We start from the raw sequence: 15,892 nt of genomic DNA on the forward strand, positions 1-15,892 counted from the left end.
GAGTCCTGCCCCGCGGGGAGCAACCTGGTGGCGGGCGATGGGGACGGAGCGGGGCTGCAGCCGCGCCGAGCCGTGAGCGCCCCGCTGCCGCCGCCGCAGCCGCCGCCGCCTCATCGCCGCCTCGGCCCCTCGCGAAGCGCCGGGCCTCTTGGGATCATGGCCCTGGAGCAGCTCTGCTCGGTCCTCAAAGGTAAGCGCCCTGGGCCGCGGACGGCGCCCCCTGGGGGCGAGACCGGCCTCTTCGCGTCCCTGCCCGGCGCCGGGCGCCCGACGCGCCCCTTTGTCTGGCACGAGCGGACCGCGGATCCCCGCTCCCGCCGGGATCCACTTGTTCCCCGAGCGCTTCTTCCCAGCCCTCTGCGTGTGCCTTGGCGGGGGACCCGGGAAGCGCATCGGGACTTAGCGGCCCGGCCGGCCCTGCGAGCCGTGCCCTCGCGCTTCTTCCTCGGAATTCCGTACATCGCTTTGCAAAGTTGTAGGATTCGTGTGAGTGGAGCGAAGGCCGCTCTTTTCAGCATTAGTAACAGAAAGTCAGTCCCAGCGAACAATAAAAAGCCCAACTGAGGCGTCGCGGAGCGGTTCTCGAAAAGCCCCGCGGTAGCGGGCGGCGAAACGGCCTTGCCCGCCGGCCGGGTCCCACCTGCTGCGGCCACGGAGGCTGCGGCACCACTGCGGGCGCCGCGACCCGGCCCGGGCCGGAGACGCTGCTCGGGGCTGCGCCCCGGCGCTTCCCGGGACCTCAGATACCCTGCCGCCGCTGTCTGATTCTTTCTGATTTGTTGTACCGGGAAATAAAACAGTCGGCTTGCCAAGTACACAAAGCTCCAAAACATACTACAGCTGCTTTGCATTTTCCAGGAGGTGTAATATTAGATTAAAATTTATGTACATGGATAATTAAGATTGTGATTCAAAGTTGTTTCTGAAAATCGAACTGAATAAATCCTTTTTTTCGGCCCTCGGAGGAAAACACCACTACCAATAAAGGGCTTCTCTTTTCTGCTACTGACTTAGATTGAAAACTGAATAGCTGTGTATTTGTAATGTTACGAAATGTTCTCTTTTTCAAAATATAAGGTAAGGCGTTAAGGCATTGACTGGCGGTACTATATATCGCTTTTTATTGTGTCTTAATATTTGTACAGTGAAAAATGTTGGGTTTTTCCCACCCATTAACACTTTTGAATTTTGTTTTACTGGAAAATTCAGTTTAATTTCCATTAAATTTTAATTGCAAAAATTACTCCATATATTTCTAAATTTATAATTGAAATATCAGCAATTTAGCTATCCACTGTATATGTATAATTTGTACAAAGGTAACCTAGGACTTTGGCAGTCACTCCATAAATCATTAATGATTTCCTCATTATATTAAAATGTTAAAACTCTAAAATTAATTTCGGTAGTCTTTCCTGTCTGTAATTCCCAATTTACATCGCCATTCCTTGGAAATTAAGATTTTGTTTTACTTTTTCAAAATCAATCATTCGCACAGTAGGGTTTGTGATAGTGCTCCTTATCTGAATTTGCTTCGTTGTCCTCATTCCCTTAGGATGTTCAGTATAATAAGCACATTCTATCTGAGTAGCCCCCTCTGGGGAGAAATCACGTAGATCTGTTATACAGCTTTACCTGCAGAACTTGACGAAACTGAGCTGGATAGGACGGAATCTCTGATACTCCTGGAATGGTGAAGGGTTTTGCAGCTTTTCTGCCTTTGCGTTTGTCGTTGGTACACACTGCCCTCTCTGGCCACCAGCGTGAAGCATTTAGTGTTTGCACCTTTCGGGAAAGGATTCTGTGGTTGATGGCAGAGCTACAGTGGAAACAATGAATTTCAGTAATACCTGGCTTTTCTTTTCTTCATGTTATGCAGCCTACTATTTTTACATGCTGGTGTATTTTTAAAGCTTAGACTAACCTGTTGTTAGGCTTACTAGAGAGAAAGCAAGCTATTTTTAAGTCTTCTAAAGTTCATGGATATGTGCTTGTACATAGGAATCCCTCTGGAAAGATTCAAGAAATTAACAAAAGTTGATTCTAAGAAAAAGATCTAAGAGACTGAGAAATAATAAAAGGAAGACTTCCGTTTCACTGCCCACCCATTTGTATCACTTTTTTTTTTTTTAACCAAATGCATGTGTTACCTATACAAACATTGGTGTTTTTAATCTTAAAAAATTACATTTTAAAAAATACTGGCTTTTTCTAGTGCTTCCATTCATTGTGTGCACCAGTGCATGAAAAAGTAGCTCTTAAGGTGTAAATTGTTTCAACTTTGAAGAGGTTCTTATCAGAAGCAGTTATTTAACATCTGCATAATTACAGATATTACCTACCAAAAGCCTTGTTTTGGAATATTATGGTCAGTTTCTACTAAAACAAATCAGCCATAATGGGTGTGTGGAATTTTAAGTAGAAGGTAATTTTCTTTAAGATGCCATTGATTCTTGGTTTTACTTTCAGCAGTAAGAACAAAAGGATAACTCTGCTAGGCTTTTAAACCTTTCATATATTGTTAAAACTGAATAATGCACTTTTAATGGTTTATGATCACTCCAAGTCTAATAAAATTTGACTTGTCTTTTATCAAAATTAAGTATCATGGTCACATGAAAATATTAGGCTTATAAACCCATTTTTCACTGTTCATATTCATTCTGCAGACTTGTGTCAGGAGAATCCTATACTCAGTTATATTTAAATGTGTATAAACTGTGGTTAAATTTATGGTGTTACAGTGTGTAACTGGCACTGTATTTTAAAAATCTTATTTGAGACTGTGACAATAACTCGTGTCCTGCATTCTTAAGTCTTTTTCAAGAAATTAAACAATACAGAAAAGTACCATAATGAAAAGTTATCCTTTAAAGAGGGAAGTTTTTAAAGATAGCCTTGATAAAAGCTAACTTTATTCCCCCCCCCACCAGGAGTTAGAGAAAATGTTTTATTAGTATAGTTGAGAAATCTGACTAAATGATGGTTTTATTATAATTTGATAGTTTGATTACTTGAATCCAATTATCTGTTTTGAAACCAAACTGACCTTTTAGGAAAAACATACAGTGCTGTAATACACACACATGCACATTACAAGTTCAAATCAAAGCCATTTTTCAAAGCCCATTTAGGAATAAGATAGAAAAAAGATTATTATATAAGTAAAGTTCATTATCTAAAATTCTGAAGAATAATTCAAGTTCTGCTCTTGGTTACTACCCATTCAGCACAATCCCCTGTCATTTTAAAATTTATGATTCTTCAGAATAATTTATTTTTTTAATGTGTCCCTGGGGCATTTTGAGATCCCACTTAGGGGGGATCCTAAGGGGAATCCTAAAAGGTTTCCAAACTCTCCTTAACGGAACTCCCTCAAAGGAACTCTTGGTGGAGGGAGGAGAGGTAGGTCTCAAAACTCAACACAAGCGAACAGGGTTGCTTTGATTGCTGTGGGGCCTCACCCTCTCAGTCACTCATCAGAGTGACCCAGATTAACTGACACGTATTAGCATATTTGTTCATAATTACAGGGTGTACTAATCTGAAGGTTCAATTTGTCCTAGTCAAAATGAGATTAAAATATATTGGTTTAAGCATGCCCAGAATAATATATTGGAAATTACAGTGTTAGTGGGTGAGAAGACATCAAAAATACTCATCGAAATGTGACCTGGTCATGTTAAAATCCAGTGGTAGCTGCTGTGGATGTCTGAGGAAGACTCCAGTATGATTAGAGCATACAAGTATACTGCCATCTCCAGAGCGTTTTGGCTCACGAGAAGGTTGTCACGTTCTGCAGGCAAGAAAAAGCTTTTCTGCAGTTACGCTTTCTTTGAAGTAATTGGCAGTGTGATTAGCATGAAGAGGTTGGAGTGATCCCAGAGTTCTTCAAGCTCCATCTTCCTTCTTAACTAAAAAGTAAAATTGAGTTTGATTAAATTAAGGTATTTTTTTGTTCTTTGGAACAAAAAGTTACTACCACCTCAAGTATATGGACTCCAATTGAACTCCATTCTGCTTCAGAAAACAGATGCAGGGAGACCAGGTAGGCAGTTGTTACATTATGGGATCTCATGATAAGTTTACCAGACCTTACCTTTACCGCTTAGATGCTGAAAACAGGAAAACTTAGAAAGAGGTATGTTTAATTACTAACAAAGGTAAAGGGAGTTAGCTTGATAAAAGTAAGAGAAGTAGCATATCTGAAAAAGAAAGAAATCTATTGTTTTTCTGTCCCCTGACTTATGCTCAAAAAAAAGAAGCTGGGTCACCTGTGTGCCTATTCTTAACCAAGTTTGTGGTTGTTAATTTGTTAGTGTGGCTATCTGTGCTGTATGTTGTAGTTACAAAGGAGGTATAACCAGGATTATGCTTAGTCACTTCATATATTCATCTAATTTTGAGTGCTGTTGTGGGCCAGCCAGTCTTCTAGTCACTGAAGATGTATAAGTGAATCAGACAAGTCCCTCTTTCTAGTAGGAAGAGACAGATAATAAGAAAATAGTGGATAATATAAGAAGTAATTGAAATGCTATTTATGCATTTATTTATTGTGTATTATTTATGTATTTATGTATAAAACAAGATGAAGAAAATATGGAGCTTCTTAAGCAGTCAAGAGAGCCCTCACAAGACTCGAATAACAGGAAGGAACTAGCCATGCAGAGTGTGAGTCTAGGCAAAAGGAATAACTAGTCCCTAAGGCAAGAATTAGCTTGGTGTGTTGTGGAAAGAAGGCCTGTGTAGCTGTAGATAGCAGTCGAAGGTCAGCGGGATGGTCAGGACATAGGACTTCTGAAGTCAGAGTAAGAAGTATGGATTTATTCTAAATGGAATGGGACTCTGTTGAAAGATTTTATGAAAGGCTGTGATGTGATCTGATCTATGTTTTGAAAAGATCACTGGCTGGTGGATACAGAGTAGATTATAAGGGACTATGGCAGAAGTAGCCAGTTTTCTTCCAATATCCATTTTACCTTTCAGTGGATCTCTGAACTTTAACCACACAATCACCCAAAATAAATACTAGATTTTGCAGTTTTCCTTGGGATTAGGTGTGGCCATGTGACTAAGTCTGACAGTTACGTGTGTATTCAACTTTGGGGGAGTGGTGGTGTTTTTGTCACTCGGTTAGAATTTTTATTTTGACATCATGGTAGATTCTAAGCAAATGTTTTTAAAGGAAGGAGGAATGCCCTGTGGCATTTCTTCATTCTTGCTAAGTGTAATGCAGGCATGGTAGCTGTAAAGATATAGTACCTGGCACTCCAGCATCTGTACTGGCCCATCAGATGACCTTGGGAATGAAGTCATATACAACTGAACAGTAAGATAGAAGAAGCTTAGCCTCTTTGTTTCTTCCAGTAGACTATCACTCTCCTGTTGAAGTTGTCTTTAAAGTGTGGTTCCAGGGCCAACAGCTTTAGCATCACTAGGGAATTTGTTATAATGCAAGTTTTCAAACCCCACCCCAGAATTCCTGGATCAAAATCTCTGGAAGTAATGCCACCCCCACACACACAAGTCTGTGTTTTAATAAACCTTACAGATGAATATGATCCACGCTAAAGTTTGAGAACTACTGTCCTAGTGATTTATTTCTCAAACATGGAAGAACTGAGTAGGATGTGGACATTTTTAATCCTTGATATATGTTACCAGATCAACCTCATCAAAGCTGTGACAGTTTACAGTCCAGTGACAACATAAGTCAGTTTCCTATATCCTGACCAATACTAGAATCTGTATTTTTATATTAGAAAGGCTGAATTTTTCCATTGTTTTTTCTTGGCACTTTAGTGGCATAATCTTTTTTCCCATTTATTTGTAGTTTTTATTTATGTTTTGATCTTTTGTGAATGAAGTTGTTCCCTACCCAAAAGTATGAATTCACCTTTCTTTTCATTCTGCTATTAAATTTTCTATTTAGCTTGAAAAGGGGATCTACTTTTTTCCAAATAATTAACAAGTTATCCCAGAACCATTTATTAAAACTGCCCTCTCACCAAGTATTTCAAATATTATATAAATCATAATAAATTCTGGGATACATATGTCTGTTTGGGGCTTTTTTCTTTTCTTCCATTTTCTAACCTAAAAGCCCATTGAGAATAAGGACCATGTCTTTTTGTTTCACTGTAGTTCCAGGGACTGAGTCAACTACCTGTAATACAGTGAATGCTAGTAATGTTTGTTGACAGATACCAGTTTCTTCCTCTACCATTGCTACATTTTATAATTCTTGTAGCTTTATAGTAAGCATATTATTTTTATGAATTTTTTTATATTTTCCTTGGCAAATATGGAAACGTCTTTAAGATGACCATCAGAAGCATTTTAAGTATCTAGAGAAAAGCTAAGATTTTCATTAAAACATCATTAAATATTATCTGACTTACTGGGAAGAATTGTTACCTTTACAGTTGTTTCATTATCCAAAATGTATTACTTCTCTATTGTATTACATTTATTTACTTGTTTATTTTAGTCTTATGCTCTTCCCTTAATAGGTGTAATAGTTTCCTGGTAATTCTCTTGGGACTTGTGGGTTTTAAAATAACATTGTCTATAAGTAATAGTTTTGCCTCCTTTCCAGTATTTATTGCATTGGCCAGAATTGCCACTATTAAGTAACAGTGAAGAGAATAGACCTGACCTTGATTTTTACTTGATTGAAAAGTACAGCCTTAAACTGGAAGGTCTGGAGACAAGATTGCAGGTAGAATGCTAATAACAGTGATTCAGGGTTAAAAGGAGTAGCTTGGAGGATTTGTGTTTAATACCTTGAATAGCACCTGTCTTTATCATTTAGGCCTTCAAGTCAGATCTGTATAGTACCCTATGCTAAACGCCAAAGTCAGAGGTGAGAACGTACATGGTGGGTACGACTTTTTTCAAACGTGAGATCACAAGCAATTCTCTGTGTGACTATACTTTGGGGTTGTGGAGTTTAGAATCTTTATTTTGGCATGGATTTCTTTTCTTTTTTTTTCTTGGCATGGATTTCTGCTTTAAAGAATCAGTGCTTCCTGGGTACGTTGTTTTTGAATTCGAAGTGTGAAATTTTTCTGGATTTGAGAAATTATTGACCCTTTGGTAAGATATAGACGGGAACAAGTGACACAGATCCGGACTAAGGACAGAGCAGAGCGCCGCAGCACTGCTTCATGTACTAGGTAATGCCAGTGTTTGGCATCAGTGGAGTTTGTTTTAATATCTCAGCCTGATTATAGCAAGCAATTTGCAAAGATCCTATTGTACAACTGGGAGAAACTATGTTTATTATGATACAGAATTTAGAATGATTAATTGTTGGAACTGTATCACCACAGCTATCACTATATATTTCTATCCCCAATTGTTCAAACTTGCCTTATTCATTCCTTTTATTTAGTGGCATAGTTCATTTGGTTGTGAGTAGTAACATTTGGGGAGGGGGATTATGAGCAACACCCTATATAAAGTAGAAGGAATAAAAGGTTATTTGGTCTAATTTATTTTTAATATGATTTTTCTACCTCAGTTGTATATTGTGTGCAAATTACCTAAATCATGTTTTAAAAAGACATGCTTTTTAAAGTCATTATATAGTGTAATTTTCCAGGCACAATTCATCTTTTTGCCATAGTTTTACTGTTCTCCTGGTTTTAATTTATTGATTTCTTACTTTCCCTTTCTGCCTGACTTTGTATTACTTACATACTGTGAATTACAAATGTGAGAACTGGTAAATTGTTGTGCCTGTGAATCAGGAGGAAAGGTACAATGAGCACAAAATTTTGACCAGTTGTATACCATCTGAATGGGATGATATTCCTTGCGAAATAGTGTCCTCTATCAAGATTCATTGATACAGTTGTGGTATTTGCTGAATTGTCAAATATCTGTTATTATTCTAGTTTGTTTTTCTTTTTTTGGCCGTATCTCACAGCTTGCAGGATCTTAGTTCCCAGTCCAGGGATTGAACCCAGGCCCTCAGAGGAGAAGGCTCAGCATCCTAGCCACTGGACCACTAGAGGATTCCCTAATTTTTCTTTTTGATCAGGAATCTTCTGTGTTTTGTTTTTGTTTTTTTAAATAGTGTTTCAAAACTCCATTCTCCTAACTCTGATCCAGTACAAAGATGTGAAGAGTCTGGAGGAAGGAGTGTTCCTACATAGCGTGAGATCTTCAGTACGACTAGCAACCAGAGAGAAGGAGGAGTAATTAGAGTTGTTGCAAGTTGACAGAGGAGACAGAGGTCAAGGAGGATACAGCTAAAATGAAGATGTATATGCTTAGATTAGAAGATGTAAACAGCACAAGATCCCAAGAACTCTGTACATTGGTGACTTTGGGGGGTAGATGCCTAGTGCATGGTACTGAGTGAAGAACGGCTTGGCCATCTGCCAGTCCCTTCAGTAGCCATCTCTTCTGTGCCTCCATTTCCATCACCCCTAAACATCCTTTAAGTTACCAAATGCAGTTAACACTACATCTGAGTCGTAATCATGTCATAAATCTCTCCTCCTTCCCATTTATATTACCACTGCTCTGCTTCAAGACCTTAGCGTCTTTACTTCCTAAATGACCTCTCTTTTTAAAAATTTAGATTCCACACCATCATCAAGATAAGTGATCTGAAACACAAATGTGATAATGTCACTGTCTAGTTTAAAAAATGAAAACTCAGTTATTTCTCCTTGTAGTCAAAGGTTTAAACTCTTTAGCATGGCGTTCAAGGCTTTTTACAATCAGATCTCATCCTACTGTTTGTTTTTTTTTTTGCCTTCACTGAGTCTTTGTTGCTTTGCTTGGACTTTCTCTGGTTGCAGCAGGCTGCGGCCACTCTTCATGTCAGTGCACAGGCTTCTCATTGCCGTGGTTTCTTGTTGTGGAGCACAGGCCCTAGGCATGCGGGCTTCAGTAGCTGCAGAAGGCAGGCTCAGTAGTTGTGGCTCACGGGCTTAGTTGCCTTATGTGTGGAGTCTTCCCTGGCCAGGAATCAAACCCATGTCTCTTGCACTGGCAGGCAGATTCTTATCCACTGCGCCACCAGGGAACACCCTCATCCTATTTCTAACCTGATGTATCCCTTTTCCCCTGCACATGCTATCTGTACTATCCTACTCAGAATTCACTAACACTTCCTAGGTAAGTTTTCATTGTCTAAGCTGTTTCTTTCTCCCTCTCCTGGGTAGAAGTTCTATTAGGTTTCACTAGAATAGATCTTTTTTCCCTGAAGTTTTCCTCACTCTGTTCCTCTTAACCCCCAGCAGAATGAACAAATGGTTCCCTTTTCTGCTTCCACTGTGTTTTCCATGTAACCCCTGCTAAATTCTTTTTCACCTTGTAGATTGTCTTTGACAATACGTTGACTCCTTAAGGATGAAAGTTTGTCCTAATATCCATGGTTTAGCAGAATGCCTAGCACATATAAAGGGCTCTGTGCAATGTGCATCATCATCTCATTTCATTTTCACAACAGCCTGTGTGGTTGGTGTTATTAATAAGTACAACATCCCCATTTTACAAATAAGTAAACTGAGCTGAAAAGGTCTCACAACTGGTAGAAATCAAAACTTGAACCCCAAACCTAGATCCACCTAACTCCTGAAGTCCATTCTCTTATAACTGTTTTGCTTTATCTCCTACTTTATCTTTTGCTTTATCTTTGCTTTGTCTCCTGCCTTAATCTGTGCATCCTCTGTGCCTGCTATCCAATAGGTACTCTGATGTGCTTCCTGACTCATTGAATGAAAAATAAAAACTCCAGTTCACACAGGAGGCTGATAATGTGGTTTTCATTGAAAGAGTGAAAGTTACCAGTGCACCATTCTTAAAAAGAATGTGTTATCGTCAAAACACAAACATACAAAACAATATATTATTCATTGGGGATCAGAAATGTTAAACTTGGGGGGAGGGGAGAAGCTCCATTTTCTAAATAGTGCTAGCTTTTGTAATGAAGGACACAGCTATAGAATGTCTTGAATTGATTTCTAGGAGACTGCTGCCCCCTTACTTCTATTTTTATTAAGAATGTTCTCACAAGTCAAATAATCTAATTGAACTTTTACTGGCATAATATATTGCAAAGCTAGCCATAATGCATGTAAGGTCTGAGGAGGTAGAGTGCAGTAAATATAGAATAATTGGGATCAGCACAGTTCGTTGTACAAGAAAAAAATGGTATGTATTTTTGCATCCATCATAAATTGAAAATGTACTTATTAGTGCTTGTATAAATGAGTGTGATATCAATTGTATTTTTTTCTTGGGTTGTCTTGTCAAATAGTAACTCAGAACATAACAATTAATAGTATTGAGTGTGAATGTTAGTAAGAAATAGGGGGGTTTAGTATTTTTTTTTTTTGTCATCTGATTTTTCTCATAAACTTGGTAAAATCTAATACAGATTCAACTTTTTAACTTATCTTCTCTTATTTCTCTAGTGTTGTTAGTAACAGTACTTGTAGTGGAAGGAATTGCTGTGGCCCAAAAGACCCAAGGTAAAGAATTTACAATGCTAATTTACTACATGTTCAGAGCAGTAGGATGGCTTTTTGGAAGGATTACAACTTTTGAGTACTATTTCCATAATCCCTCTGGGGTGTTTCAGTGACCTAAGGCTTTCTGTCAGTCTATCAGCTTTAATTCAGCCAGGTTCAGCTGCAGTTAACTAGAGTAAATTGTTAACATAAAATCTTACACTGATAAATTTTAAAAATTGGCATAACTAGTGACTCCTAGAACACTATGGATTATGTCCAAAAATAAGATTCATGCTTTATCACCAAGCAAAAATAAAAATCCCTTTTTTCCAGTGTAGACAAATGAAACATTTCCATCAATATCTTATTCAAACCCCTGAGGACATGTTCCAGTTATTGTTTATGAAAGAGGATTAGCTAGAATGATGTTTGAGCCAGATTTCTATTTCAGAGTTTAGTACATTTCCTAAATAACCTGACTTATTTTTATTTTCATCAAAGTTATACATACACCTGACAAAAATTAAAGCATTCTAAAATGTTAATTAGGAAAAATCAGTCTACCAGCCTCCCAAACCCCACTTCTCCATGGTAGTCTACCAGCCTACCAAACTGCTCTTTTGGCTGATTCTTTTGGTATTTTCCTGCACATTTCTGAATAACAAAGTATATGGTTATTCTCAGTTATTTCAGTTTGAAGTAGTAGGTAATTTTCCCACCATGGAAGAGAAGAATTTAGCTGTTTTTTGCACCTACTCTTCACCTAACTTTTGCACCTAACTACACATAAATGTTCTTTTTAACTTTGCACCTGCAGTACCCACGTCAGTATTTTTACAATTCTGGTTACATCTGTTCAAGTCACCACTGGGCTTTTTCATATGAAAATTTTATCTTTGGTTGTAGGTTGTAGGAAATTTTTCTTTCCCTTTTTTCTTGTTTAATTTTTAAAATTCTCTTTTCTCCATTTTCTCTCCTGTCTTTAAGGAATTCTTATTATTTGGTTACTTTTTTAAAAAAAAAATCTTTTCTATTTTTCCGTTTCTCATTTAACTGTTGTCTTCAGTAGTCTTCACTGAGACTTCTAAACCAAGAATTGGAAAACTTTTTCTATAAAGGGCCAGATAGTAATTGTTTAAGACTTTGCAGGCCATTATAGTCACAGGAGCACCTACTCAGCTCTGCAGCTGCAGGGTGAAAGCATGAATGGGCATGTATTTATTCCACTAAATTTGATTTTCCAGTTAACAGGCAGCAGACCAGATTTGGTCCAAGGCCATAGTTCATGAAAAGTGAAAATGTTAGTCGCTCAGTGGTATCTGACCCTTTGCAACCCCATGGACTGTATGTAGTCCACCATGGAATTCTCCAGGCAAGAAAGTCCATTCTCCAGAGAATCTTCCCGACCCAGGGATCAAACCTGGGTTTCCTGCATCGCAGACAGATTCTTTACAGTCTGAGCCACTTCTGCTCTAAACTTTTTTTTTTTAATTCTATTTTTAGAAACTTTCTTTTGTTTTCTAAATAATCTCTTTGTTTCAGAGTATGCTGTGTTCTTGTGTTATAGATATGCGTTTGACCCTTGAACAATGCAGAGGCTAGGGTAAGAGTTTAGGGTTAGTCAGAAACCTGCCTGTAGCTGCTGGCGCCCCTCCGTGTTTGAGGTTCTGCATCCTCACATTCAGCCAACCACAGACGAGCACCACGTGCATCCACGTGGTTCAAAGGCCAGCTACTCCCTTGTTCTCTGAGAAGATTAAAGGGTAGTTTTGTTTAGTGCTTTTTTTTTTTTTTAAGTATTCTATAATCTCTGCTTCTCAGAGTCGCTTTTTTATTTGTTTTTAATCTGTTTTTCATATTGGAGGCTTCCCTCTCATGTCTGGTGCTCCTTGAGTGTCTCTCATAGTTATGAAAGGAGCACGCAGATCTGCTTGTTAGCCATCTGCAAGTGTAGACAGGGCTTCTTTACTGCTGCCTTTCCTGGTGAATGATTGAATCCACCTATGAATCTTTTTCTTTGGACTCATTAGTTTCCCCAGAAAAGGTTAAGATTCCATTTCCTGCTTAGAGGCTCTATATCTGACCAAGAGGCCTTTGGGGAGTTGAGTGGGGGAGGAGAAGGGGAGTGTGGTTCAGCATGTTAACATTCACCTCATCTCCCTGTTTTCTTGTTGGTATTTTCACCCTCTGCTGTGCCTGATGTTCCCTGGTCCAGCAACCCTGTTCACTTTCTCCAAAGAAATAGTATTATTTTCTGATGCGGTGATAGAGCATCATCTACCTGGTTTGTGGAGTGGGAGGGGGTGTTAGGAGTCAAACTGATTGCAGACTTTTAACCAAGCCTCATGTTTTTAAAAATACCCAGCTTCACCACTTCCACCCCCACTTTTAGAGATACCTACCACTGCCAGAAGTTATTATTGCAGCTACCTATTTGTACTTACGGGTTTATGCCCTTTAAAAAATTATTTACTGTTGTTTAAGTGGGCTTTGAAGAAGGAGCAGAGCTAAATGCATGTGTTCAATCTACAAGCTTTAACTAAAAATCCCTTTGCAATCTTTGAATCTTATTTCACCTTGAGTTAAACTAAATATAGAGGTACCATACCTGAGAGAAACTCCTGGAATTCTTTTATTTTGTGTCAGAATTGAATTTTATAGAGTTTTACTAATTTATCAGATTCTCCCACATGGTTTTGCCTTTGTAAAATCTAAGCATTTTATTTCCCTGTTGTTTTACATGGCAGACTTGTCCTCTAGAGCAAATGCTTCTGCTGTATTCAATCTGTTATGCTAAATTTGACAATAGTTCTTAAAAATTGTTTGTGTGTGTGTAACTCAATTGGCAGTTGTTTGGGGAAGTTGTAGGGGAAACTAACGTTTTAAATTTTCCATAAGATGGACAAAATATTGGAATGAAGCACGTTCCTGCAACCCAGTGTGGCATCTGGGTTCGAACCAGCAATGGAGGTCATTTTGCTTCACCAAATTATCCTGACTCATATCCACCAAACAAGGAATGTATCTACATTTTGGAAGGTATTTGACTAATTTCTATCTTTCATTGGATGAATGTTAACTTTTTTTGTAAAACTAAATAATTGGTTAAATGCTCTTTTTAAACCAATTTGAACAAAATTTAAACATGTATTTTAATTAAATCCTAGTCATTATAAATATTTCTTAATACTGCCAACATTAACAAAATAATGGTTGAAGTTTTATAAGAATTTTTAATCTCCTAAAATAATATTTAACTAGATGCATCAGTATATATGAGAAACTTCTCTGATAAGAAACTTACACTTACTGACATCTCTTATTAGGCTTTATGAAATTTATGTCCATGGTTATATTTTATGTTTCTTTCATTTCTTCTGTTTTTCTGTTTCATCATGGTACATTGTATCTCATGAATCAAGCATTAGCTTCTCAACTCTGAATTTTGAGCATTCCGCTACATTTAACTAATTTAATATATAGCATATGCCAAAGGGAAAGATTACTATAATTCTACAGATAGCATTAACATACAATATAACATTTATTATGAATTTTATGTATAATAACAGTATAATCCTCATCTATAAAACAGTAATAGAGCAGTTGTGTTTTTCTCACTGTGTCAGGACATTTTTACTTTTTCTTGTTCACATTGCCCTGATTTACTTACTCTTTCTTTCTAGCTGCTCCACGTCAAAGAATAGAGTTGACCTTTGATGAACACTATTATATAGAACCATCATTTGAATGTCGGTTTGATCACTTGGAAATTCGAGATGGGCCATTTGGTTTCTCTCCACTTATAGATCGTTACTGTGGTGTGAAAAGCCCTCCATTAATTAGATCAACAGGGAGATTCATGTGGATTAAGTTCAGTTCTGATGAAGAACTTGAAGGACTGGGATTTCGAGCAAAATATTCATTTATCCCAGGTAAATAACTTATTGTTTCAGTAGCAAGATCTCACTCTGGTTTTAGAATCTTAAGACTAGAAAACAGAAAATCCAGTCAAGTTTATCAAATAAAGGTTTTTTAAAAATTACCAAGATCAAAGGGAAATCAGCCCATGAATAAATATTTAATAAAAATTAGAAATAGAGCTGTATCACTTGAATTTTGAGGCACATCGTATATGGTATTACATTATTTCTTAGATTTAAGTTTTATAGCATATATCAAGGCCAAAGACATCATAATAAATACATTTTAAAAGTAATTCAACAAATTTGTCTTTTCATGATCTCTACCAAAAATTATTTTGGCAGGTTTTTTTCCTTTGGAATGGTTGAATTAAACACTTATTTGAATAAACAGTCCCTAGAAAATACTGAACAGTAGAAAGAATAGTGCTCTGTACTTGGAGGCAAAAGATCTGGGTTTGAATCCTTTCTGTGCCACCTGCTAGCGATAAAATTTAGTATTAAGCTTGGACTTGTGCCTGAGCATTGCTGTTGATAAGACAAGAATATCTTCGTGAGGCTGCCATAAGTAATTACCAGGAACTTGGCAGCTGAAAACAGTGGTAATTTATTCTCTCAGAGTTCTGGAGGCCAGCATCCAGCAGGGTCACTTCCCTCTAGGAACTCTAGGGGAGAATCCTTTCCTAGCCTCTTCTTCCTCTGGTGGCTGCCCCAGCATTCCTGCACCTGTGGCCTCATCACTCTGATCTCTGCCTCCATCTTCACATCCCCCCAATCTTCTCAGAATGCTTAGCTTAATCACACCCTTTGCCTTAGAATGTAATATTCACTTTTTCTTAACCTTATAAGGTAATAAGGTAGCCTTTTAACCTTATAAGGTAATAGTCATAGGTTGTGACAGTTGTAATGTCACATATCATCATATATTTGGGTGGTGGGAGAGGGTCTCCATTCAGTGCACTCTACCCTTCTTACCTACCACAGAGTTATGTGGAAACACTTTGTAGTCCTCAGAGCCTGTCCACTGTAAAAGTATGCATATCCCTAATGCAGAAGCCCAAAGATACACTAGTTATTACTCCTGTCTTCAGAGAACTCACAGACTTAACAAGATGAAAAAGTAACTTAATGTAAGAATCATATAATCTTTTATGTTTTTATGCAAGAAATTTACTAACTTAAAAAAAATTTTAATTACAACAGCCAAATGAAAATATCATAACCATATCACCCTATAAATAAAAAACCAATATAAGCAATATGGTATGTATCACTTCAGATGTTTTTATCTTTTTATTTTGTTTATTTTATATAACAGAGATCATGCTATTCTTTCAACTGTGTTACCAGTCTGTTTTTTCTCCTGAACAATATATTCAGCTTTTTTTCCCCTGTTTTAAGTGTCACTTCAGATTTAAGTTCTTAATGTCAAAATGATAACATTTTCAGAAAGTGAAATTTATACTTTTTTTTTTTTTTTTAAGAAATCTTAGG

At 37.7% G+C, this 15,892-nt stretch overlaps 1 protein-coding gene across 2 annotated transcripts in view; it reads left to right on the top strand.

The window, feature by feature from the left end:
* The first annotated feature begins 128 nt into the window (after nt 1–128).
* Nucleotides 129–15,892, top strand: part of NETO2 (neuropilin (NRP) and tolloid (TLL)-like 2) — a 67,240-nt gene continuing 51,476 nt past the window's right edge. For both annotated transcript variants that reach the window (XM_010843903.1, XM_010843904.1), the window contains exons 1-4: nt 129–190; nt 10,437–10,493; nt 13,374–13,514; nt 14,162–14,410. In XM_010843903.1, the coding sequence (XP_010842205.1) occupies nt 157–190; nt 10,437–10,493; nt 13,374–13,514; nt 14,162–14,410 (481 nt within the window). In that variant the 5' untranslated portion in view covers nt 129–156. The remainder of the gene's footprint in view (nt 191–10,436; nt 10,494–13,373; nt 13,515–14,161; nt 14,411–15,892) is intronic.

The sequence above is a fragment of the Bison bison genome, unplaced genomic scaffold (genome assembly GCF_000754665.1).
Source record: "Bison bison bison isolate TAMUID 2011002044 unplaced genomic scaffold, Bison_UMD1.0 scf7180017864192, whole genome shotgun sequence".
Lineage (NCBI taxonomy): Eukaryota > Metazoa > Chordata > Mammalia > Artiodactyla > Bovidae > Bison > Bison bison.